Below are 21036 nucleotides of genomic sequence, written 5' to 3'. Positions count from 1 at the left end.
CACTGTCCTCGGCAAGACTACTGTAGGTACCCAATGCAAGGGATGAAATGTTGGCATGCGGATGTGATTTGACGACTTTGTTGGGCACGTGGACAAAGCAAATCTGATCGTGGAATGCGGTGAAGGCGAAGACTTACAATACACACTATCTAAGTGTACCCGTATACGTGTAGTCGGACCCTTCTACTTACTTGCCGTACCCTATCTAGCCTTGAAATCCTTCCGCAGAGGTCAAATGATCAGTTTCGGGCAAATATTCATTGATTGTTGGCCAAAAAGCTGGCCACCGACGATCGTCAATGGAGCCCTATTGTTGGCTCGAAACCCCGGACTTTGGGCTAGCAAGCGCATTGATCGTAGGCAGGGAATATCCTAGCTGCGCCTCGATTTACGACGGACCCCAGGTGACGTAGGGTCGTGTAACTCGTGTAACTCTAGACTAACATTTCTTTTGTGTGCGTCGACTTTCGCCGAATACTTGCTCGTCGGCTTGTCACGGCATCCATACGGCATCTTATCTAGAGGATCACGATACCAGCCGAGGCTGCGCGGCGAGATCGGCGTCGTCGCCATATAGCCATGTCGTACGCACACAATTTTTGCCACAGAAATGCTGGTTTACCCATGAAACAAACCAACAAACAAATTAATTAGGCAACAGTAGCACAGAGTCTAGCCAGCAGGATCATACTATAGCTGTGTTCGATCTCGCGAGCACGTGGAGGATATACAGGTACTCGACGCTTGGCCCGCGCGCTTCCCACCCAGTCTGCCGGATGCCACGGGTTCCCGTCTGACTTTCTGTGCGGGTTGAGGCGAGTTCTTTTGCGCTGCGCAGACGCAGTGTATGCTGGTACCAGCCCCCAAAGACAACAATCCATGTTACCCAAGACGTTGCACCCTGCTCGGATAAGGGATCCTTCATAGACGTGAGTAGGTAATACGAACTTCCTCCGCCGCCACCTACATTACCATTCTTAGCATCACTCCTAGAATGGCGGTGGTGCAACAGCCGTAAGAACGGAACGCTTGTCTGCCGACAACGGAGAGACTGCATGCGGCATGATCAGTATCGACAGCATTGCGGCATCAAATGCCGGCTTGGGATGAACATTATTATATTTCTGCACTAACTGCGCTGCGGCACACGGAAAGGGAAAGTTGGCTGAAACAGCACAGTACGGCGAGGCTTCAGCCTGATGCTGCGCGATCCAGAGCTCTGGATGCGTGCCTTTTCGACGTGCTATTTTCAGAGCCAACTCCCACTTAAGTTGGGTATCTACGAGATATCGCCGGCGGCGTACGAGAAGGCGTCTGCTCTCGTTGGGGCGCGGCCTAGGCAGCTCACCATAGTCGCTGCTGAGGAGTCCAGTGAATGGGTTGCAAAGGCGTTGGGGCACCCACCCCGGTTTTCCGGATGTCTATAGATGGATTGACGATGTGTGTGAGATCGTGCACCCTGGTCAGACATGAACATGAAGGCGTCCCCTAAGAATGCGGCGGGCGTAAGTAAGTGATTGATTCTGTCGAAGCATTCCAAGTGTGAACCGTCTACCCTAGCTACTTCTCCCACATAGATACATACGGCTGGGATCCCAGGTGGCTGTGCAACTGATATGAATATAGGTAGTAAGCCTAGGTAGGTATATTTCATGGCGACAATACTTAGTCGTAACATGGCCTGTTAAGATGGCTTAAAGCATGATGAACAAGGGGGGCCCTTTGATGAAAAACAAAGAGGCCTCTTCCAATACCTCATGTTCTACGCCTTCTCGCGTATCGAGAACAAGTTTTTGAGTTACGTACCTAGTTATTCCGGAACGGATGATGGCTCTGACTACCATGATGTCTTTCGGTAGCCAGGTGGCAATATACAAATACTGCAGGTCAAAGCATCACCAGTCGAACGATATTGACAATCTAGATTCTACGTGCTCCGTACTTAAGTAGAAATATCGTGTTTCGAAACGAAATGTCATCAAAGAAGTCCAACCTGGATACCTGTCGTCCAGTCTTGGCACTCGCAGGCCTAATAATAGTGCATGTGTCCACGATCCAATCAGAGGCGTGCTTTTGGCGTTGTCGCGCCTAATCTGAAAAGTCCCAGTCCAGATCGAGACCAATCGCAACTCGCCCTCCCTCTCCCTCTCGCAGCCGCCCTGTTCGCCTATCGGCTATAGGCTGGGCTATAGGCTGGACGTGGGACTGCTTTGTTACCGCCCATGTCCAGGGACGAGCGATTCGCTTCGTTAGAGCCTCTCGTTTCGACGACGACATGGCCTTCCGGCACACTGCCTCAAACCGCCTGCATGACTGCCGACGCCTGCCCAAATAGGTGTGTAACGAGCCCGGCTAGGCCACTCTACCTATCTCTCGCAGCCCTCGATTCAATATCGAGCGAAGATGTCCAGTCAGCGCCCAGGCATCTGGTCACTTCTCTTCTGTGGCATTGATGCGTGACGCAGTGACGCTGCCTTGGTTGGGCCATATCGAACAGCTGTCCGGCTGGCACGTCTTCGCGTCTTCGGGGTGGGCTCACGGCCAAGGACACGAACAATGGTCAGTCAATCAGTCGAGGTGGACACAAAGATGGTGAAGCTTTCTTCTCCCCACCGTTGCATGGCCGGCCTTATCTCCCCTTCCTCCTGTTCAGTTCGGGTTTCTTGTTCGTTTCTTGTTCGTCGTACGTGTAGAACTCGCAAAGAGTCTTTGTCTGTTCCCTTTCTTCAAGGTCATACATCTAGGCAAGGGCCCGGCTCTACGTCTCCTAGCGGCCTATCCTCCATTGTTTGCTCGTGAATAACTTCCCTTGCTATAATTTCCACAAGCCTCTGCAACTTACGCGCGCCCTCTAGACATCTCGTGAACAAAATTTTCTATTCTTAGCCACCAGGACTAGCACCACGATTTCTTCCAGTTTCTGCTCGGGTTGATCCCCACGCTTAGCTTTTTTACTTTCTTCTCTTCATCTCAATTAGACTTACTTCTGGTTCACCAATCTCGATAAATCTCCACAAATACTGTACAATAGACTATCAACAACTTCAACGAACAGTTTCGTGTTATGTCGTACGCTCGGGGTCCGTTGCGGACTCTGCAACTTGCGGCAGTGCTCGCGATTGCATCCGCCACCTCCATCCGAGCAAGCTGGTTACTCGAGAGGGCAGACACCTGCCCTGCTGATTACAATAAATGCACGCAGGCCGGGCTACCGGCAAATTTCTGCTGTGCAGCTGGGTCCGTATGTAATGTATTAGCCGGTGGGACGACGGTATTATGCTGCCCTAGCAATAGCGACTGCTCGACGATAAAGATCATCAGCTGCGATATATCTCTTCAAGACGCGGACACGCACCCCAAGGCTGCGGCTAAGACTACGGAACTGGATGGGAAACTTCCAGTGTGTGGGAAGGGCTGCTGTCCTTTTGGGTACCATTGTGACGAGGCCAGTGCGAACTGTGTGATGGACAAGGACCAAAGTCAGAAGCCAGGTACCACGCCCAGCTCGACTTCATCAGCGCACGCGTCACCTACGCAGACTACATCGCACCCAGCGTCAACGACGAAGGCCAGTACAAGTACCTCAGAAACAGCCATCGGCACATTACCCGCCTCGGCAACCACGACGCCATCATCAGAGGCCGCAAGCACAATGAACACAGCGGCCATCGTCGGTGGTGTCGTCGGCGGACTCCTCGCCCTGGCGCTAATCTTCGCCGGGGTCTGGCTACTTCGACACAAGCGCAAGAAGGCCGCCGAGGAACGGGCGAAGCGGGATACGGCGGGGTCTTTCGGAAACAAGATCAGAGCGCAGATCGGCGCGCCGATTCCACACGCTGACTATTACAACCAACGACTGGACTTCCTCGCCAAGGCGCAGAGCGAAAGCCTCACGTCCTCACTGACACGGCGCGGGTCGCATCAGGGCGATAATGGTGGCGGCACCGACTTCTTCCCCCTCCGCTCGCCGTACTCGAGCATAGGGTTCCGCCCAGGCAGCGAGATGACGGACCGGCCGCGCAGCCATCACGAGTCTGCCGTGATAGGAGGCCTTAGGAATCTCACGGACCGCTACTCGAGCGGCTCTGTGTCGAACCCGTTCACCCCCGTGCGAGGCAACCGGCAGCACAGCGGCGGCAGCGAGAGCATCAATATCTTTGCCGACCCGTCCACCGTCGGCACACCCTCCATCTACAACAGGCGGGATACCACGTGGACTGAATTCCAGCATCACGCCGACCAACCGCAAATGCCCGACTCGCCCTCGCCTGCGACGAGGAGGAGGTAGCGTAGTTATCTTACCGCCGTTACCGAATATGATGTGGTGAAGCGAAGGGATGATCCCAGATTGGGTCTTGCATAATGCACGCACGCACGCATACACTCTATAATCAGCATATAGCATAAGTTGGGCGTTCTGGGAAAAAGGGTGTGAATTAACTTTGCTGTTATTTTACCTTGATTTTCTTTCCTTTTTGGGGGCAATTGGGAAAATTTATTTATTTTTGGTTTACGGCTTTGATACCATCGGATACAGATGTGGCACAGGGTATATAGGAGATGGACACCGGCGTTTGTACATTTTAACGGCCTCTTTTATTCTTCTCCCATGACTCTCTCTAGTTGTATATAGGTTATTACCTAGGAATTGGTATTATGAAGACACGGGAATTCCACGCTTCATCGCGCGTTTTTGGCGACTGAAATAGGAGTTTTCCTGGTGGTAGTATGTGATCGTCAAAAGAAGACCCGGAATACATGGTTTTATTATCATCGGAAATAATGCACATATAACCCCTAACTTTTCCCCCCTACTATATCTGTTCTCCATCCCTAGCGCTACGTTACGAGCAATTTTGCCCACTTCCGCTAATACCTAAATGCTGGAAGATCTAAGACATGAATGAAGGAAGGGTTCCCAGCTAATTACGGCAGACCGTGACTCTACTGCTTCTTCTTATTGGCTCTCTTCTCTGCGGCCGTCGGGGGACTGCTCTGGCCGTTGCCGCTGTCTTTCTCAGCAGCAGTGGCAGCTTCATTCTGGACGCGCTCATACTCCTCATTGTCCTTGCGCTCGGCATACCACTGGCCAGCCTGCAGTACCAGGACACCGACAAGAACGAGGGCGAGGATGGTGTTGCTGGCAGCCATGACCTTGAGGCTGTCCTCGCGGCCGAGGACGATGCGCCCGTCCGTTTCCTGGGTCATCTGGGCGCTGGGGGGCAGATTCCCAGCGAAGTCGGGGCTGTGCCAGATTCCGGCGCTCACGAAGCGTAGGCCCTTGACGATGTTGGCGATGTAGACGCCGACGCCGATGACGTAGAGAACGAGCGAGGCGCCGTCGAACAGCATGTTGCTCTCCGACGCCTTGAACAGCTTGATGAAGAAGCCGCAGAACCCCGTGCCAATCATGATGCTCAGCATCCGTGAAATCAGCGGCGGCGACTGGTGCACGAACTTGAGGTGCGTCTCGAGCTGGTCGAGGTAGGCGGGCAGGATCGGGTCAGACGTCCAGAGGAGAGGGTAGTCATAGGGGAACTCGGCGAAGAGGATCCCGAGAAAGAAGCATACCGCTGCATGAGGGGATGAGATACATGTGGTTAGTTTGAGATATTCTGGTCTGTGTAGAATTGCTTCAAGGGTAGTAGGGGAGTGGATGATGGGGGGAGTCGCAAATGCGGGGAGCAATGCGGATGCGACGAGGCGAAAGCAAAAAGGGCCGTTGGCTACTTACGCCCGATTATCATAAAGGTCGCGAAGGACGAGGAACCGCGATAGTCCTTGGACCGCACGTTCTTGGACCAATCTACCCATTTGTCTGGCATCTTGAGGGGGTTTCGCGTGCGATTGTTGTCGACGGAAATTGCGAAATGAGGCGGTTGGCAAGGGGGTGCCGCGAGAACAAGGTCGCTTTATCTAGCACTGAATTGCCCAGACAATGAGAATGCGACTCGGATGAGGGCGATCGAGATGATGCGCGCGTGTACTTTGTTGGTTTCGCTGTCGTGGGCGCTCAAGGTAGGATTGGTAGGCTGGAGGAAGATGAGAGGTCGTTCGTTATCGGCCTGGTTGTTTGTCATTTGTTTTTTCAGCTCCTCTGTATGTTATCTACCCGCCTACGGCCTAAGAGGCTACCTTACCCTGTAGTCTAGAAGGATTGTAGATACCTGCACAGTAGTTTTGCACGCTATCGTAATCCACTGCCTAGACCACTCTGTTCCTCCGCCGATGCCTATCTAATGCTGCATGGCATCGCTGGGATTGTAATCATAATGGTTATATTAGGTATGTATGAAGTTGCTGCACCTTAGCTTGCAGTGCTAGCTGCCTAGGTATCATCCAGATGCTCACTCAATTGACAGCGTGTTTAAGCTTTGACTTGAAATTTCATGTGATTGTGAATCCCTGTCGCTGAGCCACCAGCAGCTTAAACTGGACTGAAACAATACCTACCTACTGTCAATCAACTTACTACAATGCCGAGTAAGTGCTACCTCTTCACGAAAACCAGATAAGTTGTAAACACACAAGATGTCTAATTCTGGTAAATTAGCCTTCAATACATAGGAAGGCTGGCACCTACATGTAGGTAGTAGCTATCGTGCTATGTACATTCAAGGTTGTATAATTACTCGCATTATACCAGTAGCTGTCTCTCCATCCAGTCAGCCTATTCGGGAAGCGTATCATACCTAACCTACCTTGTGGCCGGTACCTCACTAACTCTATCCAGCTTCTGTGGCGCACAGCTTGAGCCTGTCAAGCGACTTGGACGTCATTTCTGAACAGTTGCATCAGTCCCGACAACGAGATTCTCAAGTTCCGCCTCCGATGCTAGCCTAGGTCTCTCATATAATGGGCAACGGGCAGGCTGAGAACGAGTACAAAGAGTTAGTGAAGGCTGGGGAAAGTTTACTACGACCAAGAACCAGCAGAGTCGATGGAGATGGATGTACTGCAAAATTTGGGATATTGACCCCAATCGATGCTTTGTGAGATGATTCTAGCGATTCCTTATGCATGATGTGAAGCAAGGCAACTCCTCGCACTCGATGAGATTATTTACTCGCCACTTGATGGATCGCAACCTGCCTTATCTTGTCTGCAAAGAATGGTTTCAGTGTGAAGACGAGCTTTGCCGATATAACCATCTCGTTGCGGAGCATAATTGACTCCTCCACACTTCGGTCTTCCCACATATAAAGAATGCGCCTCTAGCTCATTGAACGGCCAACTAAATATCGCAGGCAATAATACGAATGGCTAGCCCAGCATGCTTGTCTCTGTTGGTGTGTCCGCGACTGTGAAATTAGATTTGGGATATTCCGGAAAAGACTGAGTGCGTCTATAACTTCGCAAACCTCGTCTTTTGTCAACGTAAAGTGTCTGTATCCAAAAAAAAAACTCGCCGCTAGAAGTCCCGACTGTCTAGGTAGGCAGCGGCCATTCTCTGGGTAGCTCTGTAAGGGATGAGATAGTGTAGTGTCTGAAGAAGGCCTAACGGCAGGTGTAGATGAGACCTGCGGGCTGGTCCGAGAGGACCGGTCCACCAAGCACCACAATTCCCAACTGTCGTGTGCTACATTTGTGTCTCGAGGGAGAAACTTAATTGAGTGCTATTATGAGACTTAGAGTATCTATAGGAACAGGGGCTTGGACTGCGACAACCCAGCCATGATACCAGCCTGAAGATACCTGCAGAGGCATTACAGTGAGGAGCATGATCAGTTCAAGCGAGGAGCATTAGGGCTGGAAGGGTTCAAATGTTCTCCCACCCGCCGCTGATAGAAAGCAATGATTTGAGTTTCTCCAGCTTTTGGGGTGATCGAGATCAACGTCCTTGAATCTTTAGTGTAGTGAAGATCGCCGCTATAACCATGAGCGATATCGTCATCTGGGTAAGCTGAACCTGCGAATCGCTCTTGAATTGCGCCCTTCATCCAACCAAAACCTCGCGTAACTGGAAGTATGTGCCGATATGGTAACGTTTCTTCACGTCATTAGCCCCTCCTTTAATTCTACAGTGCCTGCTTAGAGATCACAATACAGATATAACAGCCAGTGGCCTGCATATCTGTATAAGAGATAGCACAACTTGGAAGAGGGAGATCGTGAGACTACTCTTTATGAACCCATCGGTGTTGTTATGGGAATTGGCGCTTGCCTTCGCGAAGCGTTCAGCTCGCGCGGTTGTCCAGTTTTATGATCGAGTTCAAGCCAATCTACTAGCTTCATTCTCTAATGCTATATAGATTTGAACGGTGTTGTTCTCCGACGCTGGACTTACGAGTTAGCTGATATTGATAATTAGCTAGTTGGTTCAGTTCTTCGTAGTGACAGTAGAGATAATCGACAAGAGTCCCTGTTACTGGTTCAGCGGATCTGGAGTGGAATTTTTTTTTTCGCCCTTCGGAACGAGTCAGGCCATCGTGCTACATTTTATAATACGAGCTGATGTCGACTAGGTAGGCATGATCGGTTTTGTGACTGTCTATTGCCAAGGCCCGAGAATCTAAGCAATAGGCTTGTTTAGGCAGTCTATCCGTGTAAGACTTCGGAATCCGAGCCTGAGTCTAAGTCAGTCACCAGGTAGCACCAAGCTCAGCTGTATTCACATTGAATAGTATGACCAGCCTAAGGTGGCAGCTCTCTTGAACTGAGGGGGGGATTGATTCACTGACTCTAGTCAAGCCTCAGCTACGGGATTTCTTGGCTGAGGTGCGTGGAGAGAAACATGACGCTACCAGTCCAATCACCCGGAAAAATAACCTATGAACCTACACAATACCAAGTAAGTACCGAAGGCTTCGCTGCGACCTTGATTGCTTGGGCAGAAAAAACATTACCTAGATTTTGGATCACTTACGTATTGCAATTCTATGGTATGCATTCTTACATATTGTTGCTTTGCCGGAGGACATGCCTTTAAGTCTACATGTACGTAGACTTGAGGATGGATGATCACGGGGCGGCGAATCTTCACATCCAGTGATTTTGTGGTGGGGGTAACCCCCCGCCCCTGCCCCGGGACACATCCCATCTTTGTCATTAGTTGCGCTTGTCCGCCAGCCGCATACATAATACACAGTACAGTACACTAGGGCCATCAACCTTGGTACTATGTAAATGGCAGATTTAGGTGTGTTGTACTTACATAGTAGTGGAAGCTTTCCATCTGCCTCTTAAGTTAGGCTAAATCTACATGACCCAGCGCTGTGAATATCTCACAGCGCGCGTTATGCAAGCCTACCTACCTAGGTAGCTGTTAGTGTCCACCACTTGCAGCGCAGGGGTCTCCAAGACTGCGGCAGGTGCTATTGCTTTAGCGCAGGATATAGAGTACTAGCGCACCTACGACACCTACCTAGCACAGTACCTACAGTATAAGTAAGTAGTACCTACCTACGAAGAACAGAAAAGAAGTACCAAGTCCAGGAGGGATTACAAGATACATATCTGCCGTTTGCCTTGCTTTTCTCGTTAACTAACCTAAAGAACGTGCCCAGGTAGTATCTGGCCGCACAGACAAGTTGGTCAAGTTTGAATACCTACTTCGTAACGAGTCGGCCAGCAAGATGAAGCCTAGGTAACCAATACTAACCAATACAGGAGACGCGGCCATCCCACTCCCTAACCCCCCACTCCCCACCCCACCTGTTTGCTTGCTGCTGCGCACGCACTACGAACCCAAGTAGGAGGCCGGCCGGCTGGTGTCCTGACTCTCGCCGACTTTGGCCGTTAGCCCAGTCCATTCCGCTCGGCCAGACAATCGTGCCAACATGGTCTTCGTCTTCGTCGTCTCTGGTCCCCATAACGGTAGCGCGGCCCAATAATGCGAAACGAGGGGGAAAATTCAATTCTGATATAGCCCTGTCCGCCAGCCTCAACGTCTCGTCGTCGTGCAGAGGCTCACGTCCGGCTCATCGACGCAAACCTGCCGCAGAGAGCTTCGCATCGCTTTCCATTCACAGCTCCACTTTGGCTTCCAAACCTGCTGTATGTGCATACTGAAATGCGACGACGCACAACCACATCCTGTACGACTGTAGTAGCCCGCACCTTTCAGACCGTAGGCACAAGCGAACCGGAATCGAGAGTGAGCCAGTGAACCGCTCGGCCACACAACCCCTCCACGTACGAGCCATCTTCCGAACCTCGGCGAGCCACATCCTCTGCGTTCAAGCACGGACAGTGGTGTCTCGCAAAGCGCCCGACGGTTCTCTTGCCCCGCGATGGCCATGATCAACTCGGCCGCCTGGACCGGGCAAGAGCAGAACATGTCATCGACAGGCGATGATGACTTTCAGCAGTTTTTCGATATCGGCATGTCCAATATGGGCGATTCGATGCCCTTCGACTTCCAATCCTTTACCTCTCAGAATGGCCCTTCAATGATACAGCAGGGCCATCGCGAACCTGTCGATACGCCCATGAGTGATGTGAATGTGGCCCCCATCGTTGCGCAGAGCAATACGGGACCGCAGAACCAAGGTGCTCCAATGACATCTGCGCCGTGTCATTCTTCTATCCTCTCACAGATCCTTCCTCACCAGCAGACGCCCAATGACGCCATTTCAGAGATCGATGCTCAGATACAGTTTTTGCAGCATCAGAGGTTGCAACAGCAGCAGCGCCAACTTGAGGAGCAACAGAGACGGTTACAGGAGCAGCAGGCTGCGCTGTACGCTCAGCAACAGCAACAGCGGAACATAGTCCCCCCAACACCCCAGAGCCTCGAGATGCAAGCCACAGGCCAATTTTACGCTTCGCAGGATCAAGGACATTCGTCGAGGATGTTTGATGGATATCAACAGATCAAGGAACAACAGGATGTACGTCTGCTTCTACTCAACGCTGTCGAAGTGAGCTAACGTTACGGAAGATGGCCTTTACGCCACTGGTGTCTCCTGCTGTGACTCCCTTAGATACTCCTTTCCCAGTAGACCATCAATTCATGGTCCCTAGTGCGTATTTTAGTCCCATAACGTCCCCAGCTCTATACGCACAGCCGGACTCGTCAATTTACTATGACCCAAGGCACTCGGGCCATACGAGCCAAACCACCAACTCCCCGGCTGCGATGGACGTGGAATCCCCCTCGGCTTCAACAGCAACCGACAACCTCTCAAAGGAGACACGCAAGAATGCGCCGTCCTCGAGGAGAAAATCAAAGGCACGGCCTTCGCCTATCGTGAAACCCACACGGAAGAAAACTAGTTTGACGCCGATTATGAATGCCCAAGCTTTGAGTGAGTTGGTGGAAGTGGTAGCTGAGGGCACAGCGTCAGCTCCCAAACCCAAATCAGTCTCGGCATCTTCCAATGACGAGTCAGAGAACGCGTCTGTATCGCCCGAAGCTCTTGAGATGCCCCCGCCACCACTTCCGCTACCACGATCAGCACGGCAGTCACCTCATATAGCACCCCAGAGTGATGAGATACCCCCGGCTGTGCCTCTCCTAAAGTCTCAACATGGCAAGCCGTCACCTGCCACTCCTGCGTCTCTCTTCAGAATATCGCCCAGGAATCAGTTAGCAGACCATAATCATGCAGTCACCGCCCCTGAACATATAGAAAGCTTTGAGCTGCCGGAGTCAATTAACTCGATCAAGCCCGCTCCACCGCAACTACCACAATTAAAGACGCAACAGTCTCCTGGCGCGTCTCGCGAGGAGGATACACCAAAGCTGATACCGCTCCAGCCACTGCCGTCGCCTTATGCGCCTAAGCCCATCCAACCCGCTTCGGCTAGTCAAAGTCCGCAGCTCAACCCCCGGCCGCCTTCGGCTGTGAAAAAGACGCCACTCATGGTGCCGAAGGGCGGGAGAAAACGGTCAAGCATAAGCTCTGTCTCCCCAGCCCTACTGCCCAGAATCTCGCCCAACATCAAGCCGCTATTACCAGGTACACCTGGTCTATCCAATGAAGACTCGACCTCGAGACTCCTGGCCTCCAAGTCTAACTATCAAAGGATTCTGGAAGGCAACACGGTTCCCGGCGTGACGTATCCCAGTGAACTCTCCACCAACCTGACGTCAAAGCGGACTTCGCACAAGATTGCCGAACAAGGGCGGCGGAACCGAATCAATTCGGCGTTGCAAGAGATCGCCACACTGCTCCCCAAGGGCGCACTTAAGGAGAGCAATGAAGGTGATAGCGAGAACGGAAAGGGGGACAAAACGGAGACCAAGCAGTCGAACACGCCAAACAGCAAGGCGAGTACGGTAGAGTCGGCGATCGAGTATATTAAACACCTGCAGAAAGAGCTAGCTGAGGCTACTAAGCGGGCAGAAGAAGCCGAAGAGAAACTGCGGGGATCATCACAAGCATCAGAAGCATCCCAAGCGGTGTCTTGACGAAGCGGCACGAATATTTGACAGGATATATGAGTGCAAGATGAAACAGAGATGAATCCAAGATGAAGTAAGTAAAAAGCCAGGAGAGTCACCGCTATAACGGGGTGAGGCTCTCGCGAGGCGTTCTTAGACTGAGATATAGTGTATCTTATAATGGAGACCTGACGAGGACTTAATGGGGATTGGTGTATCATACCTAGGTTTGCATTTGCCATCTATTGTCATGTCACGCTATGTTTTGCTCTATTTATTTATAAATAGGATGCTTGATACAAACACACGCTTATATATATATATATCTGTCAAGGTGGGAATGTGACAGATCAAATAATGTCTGAATTCTATACGTCTGAACATGTACATAATTGCGATAGTTGGTTCTAGAACTGTTGGGCGACATCGAAGCTAAAAAGGTCAAATATGAAAGCTGAATAAATAGTAGTAGGTAGGAGAAAGAAGATGGATGCCGTCTGCAAGAACTCGAAGCTTTTTGGTGTCGTAAAAGGCCTTGCCAAGCAGAGAACGAACACAGTGTACCTAGGCAACGAGAGCAATCCAATACTTAGCAGCAAGACTACCTACAATAGGTCGCTTTTGGTTGCTATTGCAACGAGTTGGAGTTGATCCAATCCAGGTCTACCGGGTATATCCACCGTGTTCTGTACTATGTACCTAATCAACAAACACAGTCCCACCATTTTGCCTGCCTTGCTAGGTACCTGCTAGGTACCTACGTAAGTGCTACATACATCCTTACTAAGTAAGTACCGACTAGGTGTACAGATGCAGGCAACTTTCCTCCCTCCAAAACATCACCAGCAAGGTTCGGCGTGCAACGCAACAACTGCGCTTGACCGCTGTGCAGTCTTGATTCTTCTCTTCATAATTTTCCCCTTCATTCATTTCACCTTTCGCCGAGCCTGCGCATCCGCGAAGAGGCAGTCATCGGCCGTCACCCGACCTGGCACTGGTATTCTTCGCTGCCGTCGTCATAGCATTACGTTGTGCCGCCTTGTCTCTCCTTCCTGAGGCCACCTACTTAAGGAGGGACTCACTGCTCTCACACAAACCACGTAGCCTCTCCCTCCTCTTATCTCCTTTGCAACTTCCCTTTTCTGCCAGTTCTTTCTACTTATTCTATTCTTAATCAAATCTTCCACCAGCACCACAATGTCCGACTCGGAAAATGTCGATTACCTGCAGCCTGGGTTCGATCCCAAGAGCTTGACTATCCCACGTCTGAGATCTATCCTCGTCGCTCATAACGTGCCGTATTCATCCAACGCCAAAAAGGGACAGCTGGTTGAGATCTTCAATGACCAGATCCTACCCCAGTCTGCCAAGATCCTCAACGCCCGCGCCCGCGCAAAGCGTTCTAGCAAGGGCATCTTTGACGTCGAGTCCACCAGTAGCAGTAACCCCTTTGATGATCACCAAGATCTCCAGCCCCCTCCTCCACGGCCCGCCACTACTAGGAGATCGCGATCGCCTCGAAAAGCCTCCGCCAGAATCAAGTCGGAAGAACCCGATTTTGGGCCGCCCATGCCACCCCCCGCTCCGAGCAGCCCGTCCAAGCGAGCAGCGCGATCAACAAGCCGTCAAGCTCCCGATACCGAAACTGCCCCTAGGTTGGATAGTAGTGCCATGTCGGGAAAACCAACTTGGGATGCTACGCCCAAGCTGAAAACAGAGGAGTCGGATGGTCTCTTTCGACGCACGTCCGATGTTTTCACCTCGGACAACCCCTTTCAGAGCGGTTCACCTGCAGGGCCTGAGCAAACTCCGAGTAACCGCAGAAGGACAACTAGTCATCATCTGCCGCGGAGCTCAAGCAAAGGTACCCGTAGAAGAACCGATGACTACAGCAGACCAGACGACTACGACCTACCCCATGATGAGCAGCCTGCTGCTCCCTATAGTGGCTTAGAAGTACCTAAACCAAGGTATGCTCGCCGTAAAACGCCGGAACCTGTTTATAGAACACCAGATCCACCAGCAGTGGAAGCCGGAGAAGAATTCACGCCTCAGGAACAGCTAGAGCTCGCAGCTGAGGAGATCGTCAATGGACAGAACGCCGTTGTGCGTGCTGGTCATGAGAGCCCCTCGAAGAAGGTGAACAAGAAAACACCCTTTCTGATGTTCCTTACGACTATGCTAGCTGTTTACGCTGGCTGGTATCGCCAAGAAAAGATTGCTGTTGGCTACTGCGGTGTAGGACAGACAGTTGGCTCTATTCCTTCTGAGATTGAAGTTCCGGAATGGGCACAATCTGTTCTACCTGCAGAGATACCTGTTCCCCAGTTTGTCATCGACAAACTAGAGCCCGAGTGTGAACCTTGCCCTGCTCATGCGTACTGCTATGACGATTTTACTGTTCGCTGCGAGCAAGACTATATTCTCAAACCGCATCCTTTTGCCCTAGGTGGTGCAGTTCCTCTGCCCCCAACTTGCGAGCCCGATGGTGAGAAGGTTCGCCGAGTCCAGGCTGTTGCCGATAAAGCAATTGAGGAACTCAGAGAGCGTGCAGCAAAATACGAGTGCCGTGAGCCAATCGATGAGGAGGGCACCATTGTTGACACGCCGGCCATGGAGGAGTTGGAATTGAAACAGATTATTGACAAGAAGAAGAGCCGGAAGATGTCGAACCAGGAGTTTGAGGACCTTTGGGGCGCAGCGATCGGTGAAATCAAACACCGCGAGGAAGTTCAGGTCGAAGTTAAGGAGTAAGTCATCACTCTACATGCTTGATTTTATGTCACATCCGCTCCCTACCTTCTTCTACTTGCTGTATTTATATCAACGATATTTTTCTGACCACGCTTTCAACTAACCAGAAAACCCGTTGTGCCCACAGAACGTCCGATTCCGGCGCCGTTCCAAATACCTTCTTATCGTCCACCTCTCTCGCTCGCATTCCGCTCAGCTGTGCAGTCCGGCGCTCCATCAGACTCGGATTGGCAAGACATCGCCTCCAGATTAGTATTCTGATTGCGGCTATTGTTACTGCCTTCTATGGGCGTGCACGATTCCGATCTCATCGGGCCGCGGCTGCCAAGGTGCCCTCGATTGTCGACGACGTTCTTAATCGCCTTGCTTCTCAGAAAGAGCGAGATGACGAGGATGACCCCTGGCTATTTCTACCTAATTTACGTGATGATGTCCTGCGAGCTACGCACTCACTCCGCGAGCGGGAGCGCATTTGGCAGCGCGTTATAGCTGTCGTTGAACAGAATAGCAATGTCCGGACTGGCCAGCGCGAGGGTCGCAACGGAGAGGTGGGTCGGGCGTGGGAATGGATCGGTCCTACAGCAGGTGATAGCAGCAGTAAACGTCGCAGGAGCGGACGTGTGTCTTTCGGGCCGGACATGAACTCTGAAGATTCGCCTTCTTCGGAAAGGTCATATCTACACCAGAAATGGGAGGAACCACGGCCGGTTTATTAAATTAATTTCACATATCGGAGAGGCAAAGAATCACACGGGATGGGCTGTTTGGTCGGTGGGACTGGTCGGCGTATTTTTTTTTTTTGGGCGTTGGTTTGAAGTGATTTAGTTCGCTCTACGTGTATACGGCTTACGCTGGCTTGGAGACGAATTATTGACTGGTTGATTGGTGGTAGAGGGGTTAGAAGATATGGGACTGATCGATTGTCTGTCCTGGGCTGCTACACATTGCTGCGTCTTCAGGACATCAGGTTTTACTTGGCTATTCTTTTCTTTTGTAACTTCTTTGTACGTTTTTATGTACGAACAATTTCGCGTACGTGTACCGAATATCACAACTTACACTGAAATGAAACTTCGCGGTTGTGTTCGCATATACCGGGATGATACTTCTACTTTTTTCTATTTCGCCTGTGGTTGCGAGGTAAGTAAGTGTTAGTAAACATGGTAGAAGCATTTATTGCTGAAATAAGAGTTCACTTCTCTCTTTCACGCTGTTTCTGGTCGGTCAGTTAGTTGGTGTATGGGAGGAAAGTATGTAGGTTTGCTGCCGGATTCCTGATAGGAAGCATACATGAGTGCTAGTTACATCCATCTACCTATCTACTACTTTCTTATGCAGCTACAAGTGAATTCGGGCAGCCATGGAGGATGACGTGCTATCGTAGATGGTGTCATGTCATGTAGGTATTTACTTAAATTATAAATAGGGTATCTGAGCTTATGCGTGAACTTCCATGGATTCTCTAAGTAATTTTCTTGCTTGCTCCTTTAGGCATGTCCTTGCGCGTAGTATTATATCCGTGAACTGCGACACTCTTGAAGGAAAAGATATAGGAATAGCAGCAAGTGATTAAACAGTTGCCACAAGGGGTATCCAAGTTATCACATCACAAGCACTAGGATAAAAAAAATTTAAGACAGTGGGCATGTAATGCAATGCTTTCTTTTTCACGCTATCTCTCTCGCGCTGTGTGTCTGTTGACGTTGGTGTTGTCGTTGTCCCATAGGAAGGTCTAGATCCCAGGAACTATGACAACCCTATATGACACGCCAACGCAATATTGGATATTCCCCGAAACACCATTACCAATCAACCTCGTCGGGGCAAGGTTTTCGTCACTCCCTCACCCGCTCATTTCATTCCGTCCCTTCCCCACAAGTAGCGCACGGGACACCGGCGCTAGGACGACATCATCCACCATCGTGCGCTACTCGCTCTTCCTGTCCCCATTCCTGCGGCGTGATTATACCAGGCAAAAACTGCCTAGGATGCGTTGTAACCCCTGCACGCACGATCATCTCGTGGGTCCCACGAGGGGAGTGGGGTGTGTTTTGGTATCATGCGCAAAGTGATTAAATATAAAAAAAACGAATGAATGTGCCTTCTAAGGGCAACTGAGGGTGACCGGTGGCACCGGGCACTCTATAGGTAGCGATCCTAGAGAAAAAAATATACATAACGGAGTAGAAGAGAGGGATAACCATGGAAGCGACTGCTGGCTCATGAACATGACACAATCAATATACAGAAGTTCGGCCGTCCAGCTTCGAGGGGGTGGGAGTTTTGGTATCTGAAAACAATGGGAACGATGCCCCGCAACACGCTGATAATGATATGCGATGAATGTATGTTCAAGGTAAATGTATAGAATGTCAGAAAACAATATCAAGAAAACGACCTGGCGCCTTTCTCAATGCAAAGGAGGGTGGAGAATAAGAATGTAGACGTGGTTCGACCGCGATGTTCAAAAGAGAATCGAAGTATCGACCTGCGTTCAATCGGCGAGGACAGCTGTGTGGACTGCGTGAAATGCACGTGGTTGCTTTTAGTCCAAGATCATAAATGGATATCAAGGGCGGATGAATATTGAAGGTATTCGCTATGTTTGTTGGGTGGGTAGCTGTGATAACAGGGGAAGCAGAGAGAGAATTGCGCGTCAGGCCACCAGTAGCTCTACCTGTAGGATGGATTATTGCTATTAGACCTGTCGTTATCCCCTAAGTTGAGCCAGCTCATATCAGTAGATACGGCGGCTACGGCTAATTGAGGTTGCTTTGATATACCCACGCCCGTTGCCGACCGACTAGCTGTAGGTGCTGCCAGGCCAGTCGGATACAAGCTATCGCTAGCAGTATAACTACTATATGCGCTACTTGGGGCACGATCCGTGCCCCAGGGCTTTGGTGGCACGGTCGGATCCCATGCCTCATGTACGCTGGGAGGTATGCCGCTCGAATAGCCCGAGGAGGAGACGGCGGATACTGCGGAAACCGGCCGTTCAATGCGGCCCGACAGACCCTCGCTGAATCTTGGCTCATACTGGGATATCGTTGGGCTGCCTGAGTTCACTTGGTGAAACGACGGCCGTCCCTCGGCTGGTACTTGCAACGGCGGGACTGTCGCTGAATCTTGTGTCATGCGGTGCGCGTCGGAATAATGCGAGCTCTCATCAGAGACCTCCGTATCACGCCGCGATTTGCTACTGCCCCCAAATCCCATGATGCTCGCGCTTCCACCCGACCAATATCGATTCCAACCCGAACTCCTACGTAATTCACTGTCTGTATTGACTGGTAGCCTCGATCGAGGCTTCGGTTGTGCAGGTTCAGGTGGCATAACAATCTTTTCCGTCTGGTTCAGGAATGGCGGCTGAGTGGTCATTTGCGGTTGAGGCCGGCTGATTGTTTGCTTGATGTCTTTGCCGTACACGCTGCCACTCGATATCCGTCGCTTCTCACCGCTGCCTTTACGTTGGATAGCTGGCTTCGGGCTCTTGCCGAGGAACATAGCCATCGACGAGAACGAACCTTGTGAGTCTTGTTGATTGTGACCTCCAAAATAGCCGCCCGAGGCTTTGGCAGAGTCCTCAAAGAAAAGACTCTTCTCTGGTATCCCACTAGCTCTTCGAGCATGCCCAATCTCAGCGAAGCTCTGTCTTCGTTGGCGTCGCTTTAGCCACAATAGTATCAAAGCAAGTATAAGAGCTGCACCAAAGATCGAGCCGAGAACTATGCCGAGAATAGTAGTTGAGGGCAATGAAGACTTTGAAGAGCCGGGCATTCCAGCAGGTGTAACGGGAGGGACAGGACTGGTCGTCTCTGCGTTTATCACACGATTGGTTGATGAGGGCTGGGACGTCGAAGTTGTGGTTGCCGAGGAGGGCGTCGATAGAACAGAAAGCGATTCTGCACCAAGGATAGCCGTGGCATTTTCCCATGTGTTTGCCTTCGCATTGAACATGCATAATATGTCGACATCGTTTCCACCAGACATGACGACCAGGCCTTTCGAATCAGTCGCTATTGAATAACGTTCTCTTGTGCTTTGGGGTGCGTATGTCGCATTGTAAGGTGGCCAGTTATTGGCTAGCAGATCTCTTTCATCAACAGCTTTCCCATCTACCTTTGCATTTGTGTCTGTAATAGTAGACTTAACCGGTGCAGATAGAATCACGGGCGCTCCAACTGCGTCAATCAATACTGTCCTGTTCACCACATTTGGCAGAGTGGTGAGATCGAAAGTGTATAAATGCTTGCTTCCGTCATCGGCCCGAATAATTGTAGCCTTCACTGTGGTCGTGTTCTTGGAGAGAGGTTCAGCTAAAGTAACTCCAGAATCAATCCATGATCCGCTGATTCCATTAACATTCACAGTCGTATCGAAAAGCATGACTTGCGTATTCCAAGGGTTGCCACCAATTAGCGCGGCTTGCGTCTCTGACCAAGGTAATAGAAGGGGCGCAACGCCCGGTGGAGAGATGTCAGATTGGAATGCTAACACGCCGTAGGGCTCCAAAGTGCTGATCGTGAATGTTTGTTGGGATAAATTCTCAACTCCGTCCGTCGTGCCGGCATATATAAGAATAGATTCGGTATTGTTGAGATAGGTTGCACTGTGGTAGACTCTATCCTTCGTCACGGTAACCTGTGGTGTTATTGTTTCCCACTTACCCGTGGAATATGTGAACTTTTGAAGACCCGGATAGTCGGTTTGACTGGATTTTCCACCCACAATGAACAAACCCGCGACCGAAGCATCTTTTGGGGTTGATCCAACGCATACTCCACCGTCCACCGACTTGCCGCTGCTTAGTTTCTTCCAAGCGGCACCTTCTTCTAATTTGAGCGATTGAAATCCGGCCGCAGAATATGAATAAAGAGTATTGTTGAAGATAGTTGTGCAGCTGCCTGTTAGGCTCACCGCTGGCTCAGGGAGCAGCATTGTGATATGACTCTCAGATGTCGAAGTCACCACGGTTCTATCGGGTGCGTAAGTCAACAAAATAAGAGATAATCCTAGAGTATAGGCCAGTTCACATCGGCATGTTCAATGGCGAAAGTCGGATCCGAGAAGTCAGGGTGAGGGGAAAGTCACCACTCTACTGTGGTGGTGATTCGGGGCGCAGCAATATGTATGTAACAGATTACAGCGTGATAATATTGGCAACAAACCGGGGGCCAATCTGACTCCAGCACCTCTGTTTCCAGCGAAGGATTACGCGACTAATCGGTAATAGCCACACCCAGTTTCGTTGAGGCGTTCCTCCCGAAATAATGAAGAGTTGTTGAATACAGGTCGATGAATAACTAGTCTGTCTTCGATCCTGTAGTTGGCAAAGCAAACAGAACAGGCGAGGTCCCGCCCCAACTAAGCCGATGATCTGCGGAACAATGTTTGATGATGAGCGAACAGGTGAAAGGGGAGAACTCTGAACTCGGCGAGTTTTTGCTGCACGCTGATGGTGTCTGTATGTAAGGATTATTAGAAACACTGGTTCTGAAGTAAATCGTGTCGCAGAAGTCGAGCAAAAGCGGATCTTCGCACGAGCCCAATCCTGGAACCTGGGATATGTACGACGTGAAGCCCAACGCTATAAATTCGTGATTAGAACATTAACGCCGTAGTATGAAAGTGCGTGAACGAACAGAATCGTGTAAGAAACGTCTCGATAACCGCGATACACCTGGTGTAGAAAGGAAACCTGAGAACCGGTAGCAGCCAGGGCCTGAGGAAAGAAACAGATACTGCGTAGGGGGCGAGAGAGGAGACACGAGAGGAAGAGGGTCAGGTAGCACTGGAGCCCAAGTGCGAGCCCAGCATCCATCGTACACTACACTACACTACACTACACTACACTAACCACACGACGAAGACAAGACAAGACAAGCCGACGAAGTGAAGAACAAACGGGTGGATGGGGAACAGGGGTCCCTTGAAGATGCCTGTGGACTGCT

General features: G+C 50.8%; 5 protein-coding genes across 5 annotated transcripts; 3 read left to right on the top strand and 2 right to left on the bottom strand.

Annotated features, from left to right (window-relative positions):
- The first annotated feature begins 2907 nt into the window (after positions 1–2907).
- On the top strand, positions 2908–4616 carry F5B22DRAFT_478814 (uncharacterized protein). The gene has a single exon (XM_047972222.1). It carries the CDS (start codon positions 3065–3067, stop codon positions 4286–4288), a length of 1224 nt encoding a protein of 407 aa, XP_047826344.1. The 5' UTR covers positions 2908–3064; the 3' UTR covers positions 4289–4616.
- Positions 4617–6365, bottom strand: F5B22DRAFT_478678 (secretory component protein-like protein). Its single transcript, XM_047972219.1, has 3 exons — positions 6168–6365; positions 5735–6065; positions 4617–5573 (listed from the first exon to the last, which is right to left on the bottom strand). Exons 2-3 carry the CDS (start codon positions 5823–5825, stop codon positions 4945–4947), a joined length of 720 nt encoding a protein of 239 aa, XP_047826343.1. The 5' UTR covers positions 5826–6065; positions 6168–6365; the 3' UTR covers positions 4617–4944.
- Positions 6366–10022: 3657 nt separating this feature from the next.
- On the top strand, positions 10023–12585 carry F5B22DRAFT_478645 (helix-loop-helix DNA-binding domain-containing protein). Its single transcript, XM_047972218.1, has 2 exons — positions 10023–10832; positions 10883–12585. The coding sequence occupies exons 1-2, from the start codon at positions 10233–10235 to the stop codon at positions 12353–12355; spliced, it is 2073 nt and encodes a 690-aa protein (XP_047826342.1). The 5' UTR covers positions 10023–10232; the 3' UTR covers positions 12356–12585.
- A 562-nt stretch (positions 12586–13147) lies between these two features.
- F5B22DRAFT_625236 (Man1-Src1p-C-terminal domain-containing protein) lies at positions 13148–16193 on the top strand. Its single transcript, XM_047976165.1, has 2 exons — positions 13148–15078; positions 15210–16193. Exons 1-2 carry the CDS (start codon positions 13526–13528, stop codon positions 15796–15798), a joined length of 2142 nt encoding a protein of 713 aa, XP_047826341.1. The 5' UTR covers positions 13148–13525; the 3' UTR covers positions 15799–16193.
- A 1521-nt stretch (positions 16194–17714) lies between these two features.
- Positions 17715–20510, bottom strand: F5B22DRAFT_478692 (uncharacterized protein). Its single transcript, XM_047972220.1, has one exon. It carries the CDS (start codon positions 20021–20023, stop codon positions 17756–17758), a length of 2268 nt encoding a protein of 755 aa, XP_047826340.1. The 5' UTR covers positions 20024–20510; the 3' UTR covers positions 17715–17755.
- Between the last annotated feature and the right edge of the window lie 526 nt (positions 20511–21036).

This window comes from Xylaria bambusicola, assembly GCF_022495145.1.
Source record: "Xylaria bambusicola strain CBS 139988 unplaced genomic scaffold F5B22scaffold_62, whole genome shotgun sequence".
Classification (NCBI taxonomy): Eukaryota; Fungi; Ascomycota; class Sordariomycetes; order Xylariales; family Xylariaceae; genus Xylaria; species Xylaria bambusicola.
The sequence above is the reverse complement of the archived record's forward strand: the minus strand, read 5'-3'. Positions and strand labels throughout refer to the sequence as shown.

What these genes read in the sequence shown, in the direction of transcription:
- F5B22DRAFT_478814 (XM_047972222.1), top strand. Translation starts at nt 3,065, where the DNA reads ATGTCGTACGCTCGGGGTCCGTTGCGGACTCTGCAACTTGCGGCAGTG.
- F5B22DRAFT_478678 (XM_047972219.1), bottom strand. Translation starts at nt 5,825, where the DNA reads ATGCCAGACAAATGGGTAGATTGGTCCAAGAACGTGCGGTCCAAGGAC. An exon ending in GACCTTTATGATAATCGGGC is followed by an intron (nt 5,574 to 5,734) that starts GTAAGTAGCCAA and finishes CCCCTCATGCAG; the next exon opens with CGGTATGCTTCTTTCTCGGG.
- F5B22DRAFT_478645 (XM_047972218.1), top strand. Translation starts at nt 10,233, where the DNA reads ATGGCCATGATCAACTCGGCCGCCTGGACCGGGCAAGAGCAGAACATG. An exon ending in AGATCAAGGAACAACAGGAT is followed by an intron (nt 10,833 to 10,882) that starts GTACGTCTGCTT and finishes ACGTTACGGAAG; the next exon opens with ATGGCCTTTACGCCACTGGT.
- F5B22DRAFT_625236 (XM_047976165.1), top strand. Translation starts at nt 13,526, where the DNA reads ATGTCCGACTCGGAAAATGTCGATTACCTGCAGCCTGGGTTCGATCCC. An exon ending in GTTCAGGTCGAAGTTAAGGA is followed by an intron (nt 15,079 to 15,209) that starts GTAAGTCATCAC and finishes TTGTGCCCACAG; the next exon opens with AACGTCCGATTCCGGCGCCG.
- F5B22DRAFT_478692 (XM_047972220.1), bottom strand. Translation starts at nt 20,023, where the DNA reads ATGCTGCTCCCTGAGCCAGCGGTGAGCCTAACAGGCAGCTGCACAACT.